General features: G+C 36.2%; 1 protein-coding gene across 1 annotated transcript in view; it reads right to left on the bottom strand.

The window, feature by feature from the left end:
• Positions 1-16,440, bottom strand: part of FIP1L1 (factor interacting with PAPOLA and CPSF1) — a 43,176-nt gene that overhangs the window by 24,298 nt on the left and 2,438 nt on the right. The window contains exons 2-9 of the mRNA XM_035897705.1: positions 16,020-16,059; positions 13,578-13,632; positions 11,062-11,165; positions 9,002-9,063; positions 8,695-8,802; positions 7,423-7,553; positions 7,087-7,155; positions 4,676-4,785 (exon numbers count right to left, since the gene is read on the bottom strand). Of these exons, the coding sequence (XP_035753598.1) occupies positions 4,676-4,785; positions 7,087-7,155; positions 7,423-7,553; positions 8,695-8,802; positions 9,002-9,063; positions 11,062-11,165; positions 13,578-13,632; positions 16,020-16,059 (679 nt within the window). The remainder of the gene's footprint in view (positions 1-4,675; positions 4,786-7,086; positions 7,156-7,422; positions 7,554-8,694; positions 8,803-9,001; positions 9,064-11,061; positions 11,166-13,577; positions 13,633-16,019; positions 16,060-16,440) is intronic.

Genomic DNA, 16,440 nt, shown 5'->3' with positions numbered 1-16,440 from the left:
AAATCTGAAGCCTCGGATCTTGATTAAGTCATAGTGAGTTGGCACATGGGGGAATTTCAAAGACTCCCCAGCCATTATCTAGCTTAGTGATAAGATGTTAAGCAGGCATTACTAGGTTTCTGTCTCAGTGCTGCATGCAAAGAAAAGAAAGGGCTTTTTTGGTTTGTCCCTTACATGATCAGGGCACCTGGGATACAGATGAATTCCCAATGGATACACCCAAACATAAAAAGGCAATCCATGTGTGTGGGATGCACATGAACCCACAGCAGAGTTCATACAAAGTGTAGCTTGAAAGGAACATTCCAGCAACTCAGTGAGTGATTTCACTCTAATTAGCGAATGGTTATTTATGAGCTATTTGCACTATGAGCACCCTCCATGGAGGTTTAATTCAGAAAGCTATGTTGTTTGGCAAGCTGAGTTTATTTAGGTTCTACAGAGCAAAGAGAAAGGGAAAGGGGAAAAAAAAAGGACAAACCCAATTATTTTACAAATTCATAGCTTCAGAAATCACTTATCTCTACCACAAATAACATAAATAATGAACTTCTTTTTGGAAAATCATCCTGTCCCATCCTCTGCCTTTCCAGAATTCAGAAGCAGTCCAACTACTGGATGCTACATTTATTCACTAGACTTATAGTCTAGTCTACGAATTATAGGATTATAGTATACTTTAAAAACTGTATTGAATATGTTCTTGTATTCCTTCTTGTCATGCTTATGTGTTTTATGCCTTATTTTCCTCCTCGAGGACAGCCTCAACTTTGCTGAGCTCACTTACCACTTACTGATATAATTAAGAAGCAAAGAAATTTAATGCAGATATCATTGATATATGAAATAGACATTTTTTCAGACTTACATCTGAGTTTTCACCATTTAGTCTCACAAGGCTAGTTCGTGAGACAAGAGGAACATGTATTTTTTCATAGTAATGACATATCACAAATCCATTTTCTATAAAAATTCTATTTACAGAAAGGCCCAAGCCCAGAGAAAGCTGATAAACAGCCCATCACATTGACAGGCTAATTTCTCTGAAAGCAAAATTCATTTAAGTGTAATGTACTCTTTAGTAATAACCCAAAAAGCATAAATAGAGGTTAAGAAACTAAGTGCTTCTGACAGAACAAAGTTTTGTGATGGAGAGCTATTCTAGGTATTACTGGAATGAGAAAATACCAGTTTTTACATCCAGCGTGTAAATGAAACTTCTGCTTATTTCTCTGCTACTAAGGACATACTATCTCACAGTCCTTGAAAAATGACATAAAAGAAAAGCACTGGTCTAAAAAACCAGTAAGATACCGCTATGACCTGGCTGGTTAGGACAGGTTTGAAATATGTCAAGTCCTCTTCATGTTCTAGAAAGCACTATAGTCAAGAGAGATTCCTTCAGGCTTTTACCTTAACTGTGATTATGCACACAATGGACCTTTAATTAACCACCTCTGGAGAACAAACATTCTATTTTACACCATATTGTCTGTACACAGTGTGCATTTACTAAACCATCTGCGTTATGTTCTAACTCCTCCTTCAAGGTGACAGAACACTTTACGCTATTCAGCAGCCCTAAATGTCACAGAATCAAGACAAGAGGTTCAGGTGTCATTTCTAAACAATAGCTCAGCTATGATTAAGAGAGTCATTGTTTACAAATTCAAGTAAAATTTCTCACACAGACACACTGTATGAACAAACATTGAATTTTTCTTCAAATTAAAAATTTAGGATGGAATTACAGTGAAGTAGTAACTTTTATTTGCCAGTGAGCAATAATTCTGTTTCTATTTTGTAAACTACAACCTGCATATTGGTAATGAGTAATATTCTTGCTAGACCTCAGAGATTTTTTTTTTTGAGAATGTTTCAACTGCAATCATATGCAAATATCTACTGTACTCAAACTAAAAAGGTAAAAACAGTAGGCACAAAATTATTTTAATGCTTGTTTCAAACAAATGAAAAAAAGCAAAAAATGCTAGCTGTCCTCAGACTTCCCATTAAAGAGAAATAGCTGCTGCAATGTCTACATGTAAAATCACCCACAAAGTGATGTTGCAGCCCTGACTGGGGAATTAAAATGTTAAACTAGGATCATGCCCTGATATTCCCCCCCCGTTACCTTAATTCAGGCAATTTGTCCCTGCCACTTTCTGATGCCTGAACTCGCTTTTCTGGAGGCAGTGCTTGTCTGTGACTGAGAAGAGGTGCTGCTTCTGGTAAGATAAATTGCCTAGGTCTTTCTTTTCTTGTGTCTCTTACCTTTTCCACTCTGAGCTCCTCATCTCCTTATGCACAGCGCTTTACCAATCCCCACACCAATGGTGCTATACTCAGTTGCATGAGTTTTCCCTCCCTTTCACCAAATATATCAACTATTGCTAGAAACTGAGAGAAGCATTACTACTACATGAGAAATGCTTCCAGCAATTTCACAACAAAGCTGTTGCAAATGCCTCATGACATAAAGGCAATTATTTTAAATTATCAGAGAGCCAGATTGCCAAAAAGTTTTACCTACCTAAAACTCACTCTTTCATTAAAGGAAAAAAAAAAAAGTCCAATCTCATAAACTACTGCCTGGCTATAAAGAAATAAGAAATACAGGTTTTTATATACAGAAAATAGTAGCTGTGTTCTCGAGAAGTCATTCAAGTATACATATATATAATCCATACAGTTAAGATGTATTCATTCACTGAGCTACTCTCAGACTTTTGAGCATACAATTTTCTTTCAAAATCTCTCCTGACCACTTGGTACAAATACCTTTTTCTTTACACAAGAATTTATTTTAAGCAAATGCTTCCTAAGGAGCAGATATTTAATATGGAAAAAAGTCAGTTTTGCCATTGTAACAGTTTAAAATTACAGTATTCACACTAAATGTATATAAAACAACCTATTCTAACCACTGGAATGCACAAGTGATACAACTGGAAATGTACCATTTTGTTTCTTCTTTATCTACGCAACAGACCGACTTCACTTACTGGCTTCTCATACTTAAAGACCTTTTCACTAAGGTAAACTTAGTTCCTGGAGAAAACAGACACATCTCAGGGTTTCTCAGGAAAGCTCTGATTAACCACCAATATACTAACTTTAAACCTTACAAATCAGAAAGACGGTTAATTAAAATTGGGATTTCTAACTTCAGGAAGAAAAAAAAAAAGTATTGCATAAAAATATGGTGTAAAGACATTTATGGTAAGATAGATTTATCCTAGCTAGAGCACACAACAAAGGTTTTAGTTATGAAGCCTACACCATGCACACATATGAACTTGTATTAAGCTTTCTCACAACAAATGCAAACTTCACAGAATCACAGAGTTTACATATGCGTTTTTTTACAACTTTAAGCTTATCTACATTTTAATATCCTGGTCATTAACTACTTTTGAAAGTATTTTAGGGATTCTCTGTCCACCAATGAGATGCATAAAGACTGAAATCCTGTAACAAAATCTGTACTGGAGAGAGATTTGGAATCCTTACCCTGTGAACAGTACATTCAATTCTGAGAACTCTGTTACAAGAACAACATATATCAGAAGCGATTCAGAAAATAAAAGTAACAAAAATAATAACAGGGTTGGTACAAAGTTTGGAAGACTTTTACTACTTCTTAGACAAAGAAAAATGGAAAAAAAGAACTGCAATCTACTAAACCCAAAACAGTATAACCTGATAGCTCAGAGTAGAACTTAGGCTCCCAGGAGGAATATTCTAGGAGTGAAATAAAAATGCAGTATCAAGCAAGATTACTTTTTTCCCCACACACGAGAAATATATTTGAGTGTTGAACTGACTCTTAAAGGGTGGAATAATTAAACACGAGTGCCTGTGAATTAGCCAAGGTACTTATAGATGCAGTGCTAAAAACAAGTCATAGACGCTAATCTTCAACTGTTGATGACTAAAGCGTACAACCTGCTCTACCTCTCTTACCATCATTTATAATACAATGACTTTTAATTTGCACAGAACCAAAACTCCTGAACAGGGTCACTTGATAACTAAAGCAAAGCAGGAGCACAGATTCATCCTAAGCCGAGTGCCAGGTATCAAACAGCAGTAGCTTAGATATAAAGGACAGAACTTATTAAAGCCTGAGGTTGAGAGAAGGAGGTTAAGAAACCCTAGAAAGGAAATAATTTCTCTCATTTCAAAAAAAGTATAGTAAAATATTCAAATATAGAGACGCTAAAGCTACCTTGCAGGAAAGAGACTGGGTTCCAGGAATCCTTCCAGTTGCTGAAGTCATAGCTGTCCGATTCAGTCTTGTTTAACCAAAAAAGGTGTGCTAGTTAATACCCATAAAGACACTAGCTAGAAACATTTTGTTGGCCAATGTAATTCCACACAGAAAACATGGTGTCATACATCAACACCTGGATTTTTATAGCTGCCTTGTTATTTGGTCCTGCTGTTTCTTCTCCCCTTTCCTTCTCTTTCCTGAATAGCCAAGAAGGTAGCAACACAACATTCATGTGTAATGGTGACTGAAGACTAAAATTACTAGGGTAATTCTTCCCCTCATTTCTACCTGTTACACAAACATATTTTCCTTTTTTCCTACAAAAATCATGAACTTCAAATACATAGAGGTAACAGTATGAAAAGTTTTTTTGTCTTGATCTACAACTGTCTAACTGACCTGTTTGCTGGAATTCCTGTTTTGAATAAGGCAGGAGGAGATGTGAAATCAGCTTTGGTTGACTGCACTGCCAGCTCTTTCTCCAAATTTCCAGTTCTGCCCTGCTGTACCTTCAAAATAATGTTTCAGCATTAGTTTAACCTCAGAAGTGTAGTAGCCCCAACACTCATCATAGCACATAGCCAACACAAAAAGAAATAAATTCCAATTTTAATCAGATTTTTTAAAAACTGTCACCTTTGCACAGTTAGTAAAATTCTGTATTTTATAAGGATATATTACTTGAGTACTGTGTTTAATATATATAAGAAGCAATATGCCAGAGAACAAATTACAGAAGATTAGACAGTTTTAATACGTTTTCCAAGCATTTGATTTGGACATGAACAGACCAAACTGATTTTCTTGTAGAATATACTGTATGAACAAAATAACATCTTAATTTCTAAAAGTAGCAAACTTACTAAAAAAAAAAAAATTGGAATCTTCATAATCTTAACAACAGTGATATCTAACAAGTCTGCTACACAACAAAAAAACGTGAGACAAGAAACTGCGTGGTTTCTCAGTCTGCCTTACTGACTATGAGATCTACTAACCACTTAATTTCCGAGTCATACCAGGAAGTCACTTCATACTCTGGGTTATGCGATTTTTCATTAGTTCAGACTGAATACTTCAAAAACATATTGCTATTTCTGAAGTACTGCAAAATTCCAGAGACACGTTATTAAAGCTATGCAAGACCTTTGGTGCAAGTGCTTCAAGTATTGTTTGACTTCAGCAGCCCATTATACATGAAAGAAAAACCTGCATGGGTTAGCACTGAAGACAAACCTGTACTGCTTTGGTTTTCAAAGACAGTCCCACTGTACCAACCACATATCACCCTACATTGCTAGTTCAGTCATGGTGTAACATTATATAGGCTGTGATCTCACAGCTTCCTGTAGGCAAGTGAACTACTAAGCTTTTGCAGAATCTCACTTCTAAACACAGACGCCTCTTTCCCAAACCCACAAAAATGCACATAAATAGTTAAGATTCATTAAAAATTGAATTAAACTTTAGCATCCAGAAATATGAAAAAAATAAAACCGCAAAACTGAATAGGTTTGGTTTAAGTATTTATGGGAAAAATCTGTAAGACTTCTATTAATTAATAACTGGAAAATGTAGGAAGACTGTCTTGACAATTACAGAAGATTAATACAAACACACCATGTAAATTACAGAAGCCTTAGTATTTCAGAAGAGTGGGAAAGAGGTTAATGAAATTATTTATTAATTATATGTAAGCTTATTTTAAAACGCATGACAAAACCTTACTTCAGACTCTTACAACACAAATGTTATCTGTACTGTTTGATCACTGGACCCCCGGAGAGTCAATATTGAGCTAGAAACAGAGGAACTTTTAGTTTGGAATACTTATCCTTCTTCCTTCAGGACAACAGTTCAGAAAAGTTTGAGAGTGTAGTCAGCTGCAAATCATAACTCCCATTGCCCACCATTTCCACCATTTTGTAACACTATTATAATGATAATTGAAGAAGGTAAAAAGCCCTGGGAAGCTTCTGATCTGTTCTTGCTAAGATAAAGTCAAAATGACTGGATACCCTCAAGTAGCATGTGAGAGGAAACAAAAATGCTTGTCTGCAATTGACACTTCTGTCACAGGCATACACAGAAGAAAGCCGCAAACAGTTCCAAGTCAGTTTAATTACAATTCAAGAACAAAAATGACTGCATATTAAAAATAAGCAAAATAAGTAACCCTTGTATTTTAATTTCAACTTTAGTACCAAACAAAAGAGTAAATGAAAAAACAAGAAGTTTAAAAAAAATGTTCAATCCTTAAGATAAATCCTATCACACAGATTTTTCTGGTCTCTGAAAATCAGCATTTCTGAACAGAAAAATATTATGTATAACTTGATTTATTGCCATATAATCCCAAAAGAACAACAGAAAAATATGGAAGATTGATTTTCACATCTCAGAGTTGCCAAGGATAAGTGTTACAAAACACGGTAAAAGCTACAAGGCCACATGAAAAATAAACATGCTATAATCTATGAAAGCTTCCCGGCACATCTGCACAAATTCTTTAATCTGCACGAACAAATGCACTACAACTAAAAATAAACCATCACATAAAGAATAATCAGTTTCACTGGGAAATTTGTTAGTTCACCAGGCCACTAACTCACATGCTTGCAGAAGGGTGAAAACAAAGCAACACTTTTTAATCAGCATTTTGTGACATATGCAGAAAATCACTGATGTAAGATGAGAGTTTGAAATAATGGCTATGTCCATTTCAGTTGTTTTTCTATCAGTCTGTGGTGGCATGGGAAGCAATACTTAACAAAAATGAGAGCAACCAACAAAAGTTTACTAAAATTCACCTTAAAAAGATGGTATCTGCCATCGAGAATCTCTGCACTTGGTCTTACTTCCATAGCATTGTCTTCAGCCTAAGTTAAATAACACATTGCCCATTAAGATACCATACAACTCTTAAGTGATGGGCCATAATCTGAATAATGGTACAGATGCAATCTAGCTGTAGCTAATCTGTCACACTATCCACACAAATTGCCAGTGAAGCAACACAGGAACACTCCAGGCTCAGGGTGGGGAGTCAGGTGCAAACTAACACACGCACTGAACAAGCTTATGACACACAAGCAGCTTTACAAGGGAAAAAGCATGTAGAATACGGCAAAAGTTGTACTAATTACCGTAATTTTATTTGTGGTTGAGGTAACTGGTAAAATTTCAAGACCCATTCGTATTCTCTTTTGTTTTTCACAGTAAGCTTTCCAGGTGTCTTCATTGAACCCATAGTTGAAATAATCAGAGAGATCAGCCCCTTTAAAAAGAAAAGCGTAGGGTTTTAGGACACTACCAAGCTCATCTTTTCTTCACTGAACATATACACACCTCTATTTAAAACATCAAAATGGATTGGGTATTGATCTGAGAACATACTACTGAAATGTACAATACAGTCCTACATCATTAAACATAGATTATTCATGGCTAATACTACAAAAACATTAAAATTTAGTCAGAAAGAGTATCTTCCCTAACACCGTGTCCAGGGATCAAGAGTAGATACTTACAGAATATCACAGAATATTATAATCCCTGTATCTTTACAATAGGATAAATGTAAGATCTACAAGGTTGCTGTATATTCAGTGAAGAACCACTCCCTTTTTCTTGTTCTGTATTTGACTCATTTCATATTGACTCCTGGTTTCACTTGATGCCACAAAGTATTTTTATCGTAAGAGAGAGACCAGACCTAACTCAAATGCACAGGCTATATTTCAAATAGCTAAGAGTTCAAACACCAGAATATTATCAAAGGCTTATATTTTCCATTTCGTAGACACTATTTGCATTACCAAACACTAGGAAAAAAACTATACACAGCAGCAAGATGTACTGCCACTAAAAAACCCAATGAATGCTGGTATTAGATAAGTCTGGCCAAATCACTTGAGCCAACCAGACAATACACACAGGAGACTTATGGAAAGACTATGTGGTACCAGCTGCTTCTTCAGAGCTTTCGGACGTCCATGGAGGAACACAAAGAAGCACAAGCAGCCACATTTCACCGTTCTGCATGCTCAAACATGCTAGAACTATTTTCCGTTCTGCGTTATCTTCTGCCCCAGAGCACAGACCAATGGCAGTAATCTCCACAGAAATACAGATTCCCAAGGACAGTTCAGGATATACATGTATTTAAAAAAAAAAGGGCATGTCCTACAGTCTTTTTGCTGACAGAAGTACAGGATGTATCCTAAGAAATATGGCACACCCATATGGTCTGTGGCACAGCACAAAAGCAACGAGTAACTTAGTTGCTTTTTCCAAGTTACACTGTACAGTATCTTCTGGCTATAGGGTAGATAACAGCTACATGTAGTAGATGGGAATTATTATTAAAATAACCTATTGAATACATACATATCAGTTAATGTAAACCAGAGCATTACCTGGCTTTCTCCAAGGTTTATCTTCAAAAGAATCTAAATCTACTTCCAGAAGCGGCACGCCATTAATACTCCCTGGTGCATCTAGATCCACCCCTTTAACTTTTGCACCTGTGAAGAAAACTTAGAAAGTTAGAGCCTTCTGTCTTTACCAAATACAGCTTTAACAGTTGTAACACACTTAAAATAGAAATAAAAAGTCATATTTACATTTATCAACAAGTTTTGGAAGTGAATATTATTTCCTTCATCCAAAACAATCAAACTTTTTTTTGCATTTTTACTAGTATTACTGTGTAAGTATTCTTACCAGAAGATCCAAAAGCTCGTCCTCCTGTCTTAATATTGAGATTCACGGGTGCTGCTCCATAACTTAAAGAAATTAGAAAAACTGAATTAGACAGAGAAAACTCTTAAAACAGAAGAACACACAAAACAAGAGTTTGCTAGATCCAGAAACAAACTGGACCCAGGCTCAATCGCCATCCTGAATCTCTAGCTTTCCAAGCTGGTAACACTGTAAAAGTAAAGAGATCAGCCTAGGAGGAAGAGAGTGTACCTTTCTATGCTCAGTAGCAACTTCTCCAACTAATAAACAGTTGTGAAGCAAGTCCCAGTCACTCTTCCTGAGTTGAAAGGGTAAAGACCTTGATAGAAGCAAGAATGGACAGAACCAGAAGAAGAGAGAAAGGAAAAATGCAGTTCATTTAGGGATACAGATGACACTCTGGGGATTAAAGTAAAAACAAAATTAAAAAAAAAAAAGAAAGGGTTTAGAGAGAGCCTTTCCTCTTTTCATAATTATTCCATTTCATTGGTACAGAAGTGGAAAATACAAGCATTTTTCCACAATGATTGAAAGGCTGTCTGTTTCAATGTACTTCTAGCAATCCCCTATCCTTGTGACCAACAGAAAAGTATGTAACATTTCACTTTCTAAAATACTTGAGAGCTTTCTTCATAAAAATGCATTCAGAAATCTAGATACTGAACTGATTTAACTACCTTAGGAATTACAGTATTGTTGACTTGGAACATTAAGAGCTAGCTTTCACTACCATTTGCATGCGCTGTAGCTTATCCTGACAGGTAATATCAACACATAAACATAATGAAATTAGAATATAATTAGAAGGCAGTGTATAGTTTACAGTACCACTTCCATGCAGTTCTAGTTTTCATTCAAGTGCTACAACAGTACAAAACTGACACAAAACATTTTACCTTCTGATCTGCCATGCTGTATTTCTGCATGTCTTTAACAAATCTTATGGTTTTTTTTAAACACCAGTTGACTACTATATGAAAAATAATTTAATCCTATAAAAGGAACTTGTCATACTGAAGTTAAAATGAACAGCAATGTTGAGTTTGTTTTAGATTACTGTCCTTCCACGAACTTTCTGTCCAATTTGCCCAGAAAAAAGGTTTTTCAGAAAATAACCATTTATATATAAAACTTTCTACTCTAACTAGATTTAGGATTGTCTGCTCATTGTTTTCTGTATTCACAGAAACAGCACCAGCAAATCCACTGAGAATATAAATCCAGTTTTGCTTTAGTCTCACAAAATTTGAGGCCACTGTCTACACCACAAGTATATGGCAGGTTACTGAAAGCAGACAAAAGAACTGAAAGAATTGCTATTTTTTACATTACACTGATTTGAGCAGTTAGTTTAGGATATGAAATGCTGAAAGTTTAAAAATATCATGTTTCAAAAATGAGTAAATCACCTGCATTCTAAAGTTAAGAACACAATAATATACATGAGTCAGACCTATCTGCAGACCTGTCATAATTCTATTAAGAAATGATGCCCTAGTAACTCTGGTTTTAATAAGCATAAAAACATTAGGATTGCTGAGACAAACAAGCAAACCACTTCCCTCAGAAAACTTCCATGTAATGGAAAATAATATGATATAATTTTGGATAAATTTAGCACTGTTCAAAAGTGTTCAGTGAAAAACAAGCCCTTTATCGAGACAAGAAGGAATACGGGGCAATAACAATACAAAAAAATTCTTGCATGGTACAAACCATGGTCTTGAGAAATTATCTCCAGAGACTGGCAGCTCCATCCTGAAGTACATTAAAATCTTATTTCAGAACATAATAGGAATTGAAACTATAGAGACCTAATTAGAACTGTATCCACTACAAATAGGACCAAGGACAAATGTTTCTAATGTTCTCTGTGCTTACCATTCTACCATTTGCAACAAAAATGTCACTGTCACAATAATGACCCTAAAAATGCTATTTAACAGCCATTTCATAATACATTGACAAGTATTAAAGAGCCTGAATTAATAATTAAATGTAAACTTGAAAGTTGCCCCAGTTAGTATTTGCAAGTAACTTACCCATACTGTGGAGCTCCTGTTTTAATATCCCCTATGGTGACTTGAACATCATCTTCATCATCATCACTATCACTATCACTGTCATCCTCGGCCTCTGCCACCTTCTACAAAAGAAAAAGTCATTGCTTAGACAAAAAGCAGTCACTTACCTTTACAGTGGAAAAATAATCCAGACAAAACTATCCATTCAAGAAATCTTCGAAAGAAGAAAATTCTCCCTTTCCTAGATCTCAGAACTGAGTAGCATTAATGGTAAATTTAGGAGGCTCATCTGTTGAAATGCTACAAGTATCTGGAACATCTGGATCAAAATAGGGAAGTATCTTTAATACTAAGCTCTGTTTCTGAAACAGACATTTCCTAAATAAGCATAAAATAGTTTCCACTATCTAATATTATTCTTCTTCCCTCTGTCTAGCTCATACACACTGGTTCTACTCTTATCTTGTCACTCAGAAAAGAATTTAAAGACATGCAAGACTAGATCCCTGCCATCTTCAATTACATATACAGAGTAACTGAAATACATGTTTTTCCAGTTGTAAATGAACACTGCGCTTCAGAGAAATCTATTCAGTTCCTAACATCAGTAAACTATATAAAGTAATTGAGATTTTTCAACAAATGGGCTGAAAAGACAGATCCCAGACCACACTGCATGTTGTTCTGTCCCATAGCATTCAAGCTTGCTGGTAAATAAGTTAGTCATACCATTTCATACCAAGAGTTCATCTAGTCCAGTTTTTTGGGTTTGTTTGGCATTTTGTTTTGGTTTTCCCCTCCCAGAGACTACAGGGGAGAGAAAAAACAGGGCAAACACATATAATGCTCCTCCCTAACACCCTTTCAGCTGCTGATTATTACCAGCTCACGGCATTTCCTAAATCAGTTACAGTTTGTCTATTTAGTAACCCCTAATAGATCTTATCTCTTAAGTATTTGCCTAGACTTCCCTTGGACTCATATAAACTCCCAGCAGTAACACTCTTTTTGGCAACGAGTTCCATAGCACTGTCTACTGCATGAAGATCCAACTGCTTTTATTTGTTTTCATCCTGGCTCCTACGACTTTCATTTAACAGTCCCAGTTCTCATATGGAACGGACTGTGAGGAGGCAATCCTTATTTATAGTCTCTGTACACAATTTTGTTAGCCTCCATCATATCCTACGTATGCCTGTCTTCCAGGCTGACAAGTCCTTGCCTACTCTGCCATTCCTTATACGGAAGCTACCTCAATTACTCTTGCTGCTCTTCTTCTCTCAACTTTTTCCAGTTGAATTAAAGCCTTTACAACGTGAGGGGAACAGAACAGCAGAGAGAGTTCAGGGTGGAACTGAACCATGAATTTATGGTATAACGATACCTTCCATTTTATTCTCTATTCATTTTCTGCTACATCCCAAGGTTTAACTACTTTTTAGACTCCAGACAAACACTTAACCATCAATTTCATGGATCCTTCTACATATCTTGGTGTGTTCCTCCTAAGTGGTAATGATCAGCTGAGAGACCACCATTTTATTTGTAAACCTATTTTTCCTCCCATGAACATCGCTTCTTTTTCTATACAGAATTTCAATAACCATTTATTAACCAATTAGTTCTGCATAGATAGTCCTTGCTCTTGCTATCTTGAATAACTTTCCTGATGTTACAAACTTGTGATCCCACAACTTACCCCTTTTCCAAGCAATTTATAAACACATTAAACAGCACAGGTTATGCACAACATTCCAGAGAATTCCCACTGGAGGTGACCCTCCTTCACTGTGAAAACTGAACTTCTACCCTCTGTTTTCTACCTTTTACTCATCAATTATCCATGTGGGATTCATCCTATAGCTGCTTAGTTTTCTTAAAATCCTTTGGTGAGGAACTTCTTCAAAAACTTTGTGGAATCCAAGTGAACTTCGTCAACCAGATCACCCTTACTCACATACTTGTTGAATCCTTCAGCAACACTGCAACTGTCAATTTCATTTCCTGGTCCCTTCATCATATTAACACTAAAATTCTAAGAGGTACTGAACATTGAAAACAACTAACGAACAAGTCTGCTATGTTGCCTCTGAAAGGCACATGTAATTCATCTCTTGATCCATATTCTTACATAGTTCTGCAAATGCTAATTGTTTATCACTTTCAAAAAAGAAAAAGTATCAGAGGATTTTATTTTCCTATCAGTGAGGAAAAAGAGAGAGTGTAATTTTGAAAAGGATGCTTTTGAGAAAAGACAGCTGTCTTGAAGCACTGTCTTTACACCCTCAAAAAATGGAAGTACTATTAATTTATTTCCTGTAAAATTGATTTAAAAAGTGGACTGCAGCTGGAAATTGGATTTCCTAATTTAGTAATTTCTACAGTTTCTGCTGATAGTGTCAAACACCTTCCAGAAAAAAAAAAAAAAAAGGCATACACTTACGCATTAATTCATTTAATTATAAGTCCTAGCCAAATTACAAATACCCCATAAATCAAAACAACTAGTATTTCAAAAACACATTTAAAACTACCGTTTTCACGCCATTTTCTGCAGCTTCCTCTTCATTTCCAGGTGGGGGTGGAGCACTTAAACAAAAACAAACAGGAAAAGATGAAACTAGGTATTTATGCACATATTATTTCATACATATCAGCTAATGATGAAAAAAAAAAAAAACAACTTTGCTACATCATTCCAGAGCAAAGTCAAAGCTCCAGCTATCTTCTGCATTAATTAAAAAAATAATTTACTAAAAAAATTTCTAGACTAATATAACTTTATATTGATAGGATAATATTTAGCTATCCTAAATCATACTAACTGGATGTTTGAGGAATAGTTGGAAGTAGTAAGGCACTACACTTGGATCCTCTTCTGAAATCAAAGTGAACTCTTTCATAATATATGAAGGGAGAATAATAGCTTTTTTTTTCCCTGCAGATTGACACTTTGCAAAGACATAATGCAAAAAGACATTTAAATAGCCATAGGTAATACTGCACTGAATCGAAATTCCCATATCTGCATTGTGAAATTTTCTTCCACCATATGGAATAGCTACAATTCGATGATTAATTCAATTATATTTTAACTGTAGCCTGCCAACTGTAAGAATTTTAAAACTACTGGTCCATCTAAAATGACCAGCAGTGTCAATCCGTGCAAATGAGCTATCTCACCAGGATTACCTCCTGCTGTTTCTTACACAGCAGTATTTTAATTTCCACAGTTCCATTAACTGTTAGGAAGTTGTACCACAAATAGCAGAGTAAGCAGGGAGCCATTTAGAAACAATATTCTTTCACTGAAAAGATATTTCTGAAATGGAGTGAACAACTGCCACTTTTTATTGAATAGAATCGTTTTGATCCCATTTTCTGTTGGCAAAATACCCACTCGTGAGCGTTGCACCAAACCCCAACACAGCATGTATGGCACCAGGATTCAAGCTTGACCATTTCACTTCATCACTGAGTAAAACGACAGACTAGCTAGAGAATCTTAATAAAACCCCAAGATTTTTATATGTACATGAAGAAGGCCAAAACTGGGAAGCCAGAGACCAAAATTTTTAACAGGTAAACTGTCACCACACTTCCAGAGTTCCAAACACAACTCATAATATGCATAAGCTACCGTTCGTTATGCTTTTTAGTCCATAACTATGTCTTGAGGCAGCCAAATGCCAAGTTAGACACTATTGACCAGAAACTGGAGTAAAACACCTTAGAAACATAAGGATCATTTTGGTTGCCATGCAAATATTTTTCGTGAACAGTAGTGCTGACAAAAGGTGCCAGGTCAAGAAAAGGTAACAGCACAAAGAATCAATAGATATGGAATAGCTTCCAAATAAAGAGCAAATAAATAATTAGAATTCTTTGCCCTGGAAAAGAGATGATCAAGATGAATGCAACAGAGGTCTAGAAAACTGTTAAGCAACATGCAGAAGGTGACAGGAAAAAACCTCTGTTTCTTATACTACATGAACTAATGGAAATCATCAAATAATTGCATCTAGTAGCTGCTTCAAAATGGTATCATATGCAGTCAAGTGGTGCAGGTCATTACTGCTGTATCACACTGTGCCTCTCAAAAGTTGTTGGTTCAAAAAAGCAACTGAGCAAGCTTACGGACAAGAAGTCCACCAAGGGTAACTAAATGCAAGAGTTCTCATTGAAAAAAATCTGTTGACTGGAAGCATTTATAGAAAATAACAATGCATGTTTTCTTGCATTGGCTTCCCCTTTATTTTTTTTAATTTATCTTGACAATCAACCATTTCCATAGTTTATCAATTGTGAGACTTTCATTCAGTATGAGACTGATTCCCATTTCCAGTCAGTCCTTGCTACCAATCCCTATCAACTTAGCTAGATTTTCAAAGGAGCACCTTTGTGATTTCACTCACACAGTTCCTCGTAACTCAAGCAGGCCCCCCTAAACACTTCCAAAGTTTTTTCTAAATTTCTTTCAAATACTCTCCTACTAATAAAAAAAGCAACCCCAAAACCCTAAGCAGATGTGTTACACGACCTGTACATCAAACTTCATCAAAAGTGGCAGTCTTCCACTGCTTCCCTTATATTCTCTTGTAGCTATACTGGGAGACAGACTGCCTCTTAATTTCTAAATTATATAGAACAAATGAAATCCTGATCCATTACTAAGACTGCAAAGCACGATTATAGAAATAGAAGACCTGCTGGCATTTTGTGAGGGGCTATTGCTGTCCATACAATTAAAACTTAAAATAACTTTCATAATCAAGTGTCCCGATTTCACAGGTAAAACCATACCACAGAAAAGCCAAGTCATTCTAGCAAGCCAAAAATACTATCTTAAGGGGATTTTCAAAGACCCCAGGGTGTGTTCAGGTGATATGGAGTTTCAAACAGCTGGGAAGAAGAACATAATGAACGCAGTTTGTGTGCGGCCACGCTACAGGGCTTCCAGTTGTCAAGATACTCACCTAGGTTTTTCTTCCTCTGGTCTCTCCGCTTCGTTTTCATCTAGCAGAAGAGAGAAGAAACACAGTAGTTAAGAATAAAATCACCTGAACACCAATCACGACAGGCATCTTTCCATGCAGATTATTAGCCAACTCTTTGGTTTACTATTGAGACATTTCCGTAACGTTTCAATTGTGAAACCAGTCGAGCAGACCCCTGAGCCCTCGCAGTGCTCTGTACTGACAGATCCACCACAGGGACAGGGTTTAGTTTACAGGTTCCATTATGGTTTGAACGCAAAGAAAGTCCCTGAAGTTGTAAAGAAAGTTTATGCATAAAAGGATAAGGCTGCTTCAGTACTTCAACGCTGGGAGCCCGGGCAGGGGGGCACTCGGGAGAGGCTCGGCCGCCCCAGGGGTGCGTGTGGGGCAGGAGCGCCAT

This window comes from Egretta garzetta, unplaced genomic scaffold (assembly GCF_000687185.1).
Source record: "Egretta garzetta isolate BGI_Z169 unplaced genomic scaffold, ASM68718v1 scaffold557, whole genome shotgun sequence".
NCBI lineage: Eukaryota > Metazoa > Chordata > Aves > Pelecaniformes > Ardeidae > Egretta > Egretta garzetta.
The sequence above is the reverse complement of the archived record's forward strand: the minus strand, read 5'-3'. Positions and strand labels throughout refer to the sequence as shown.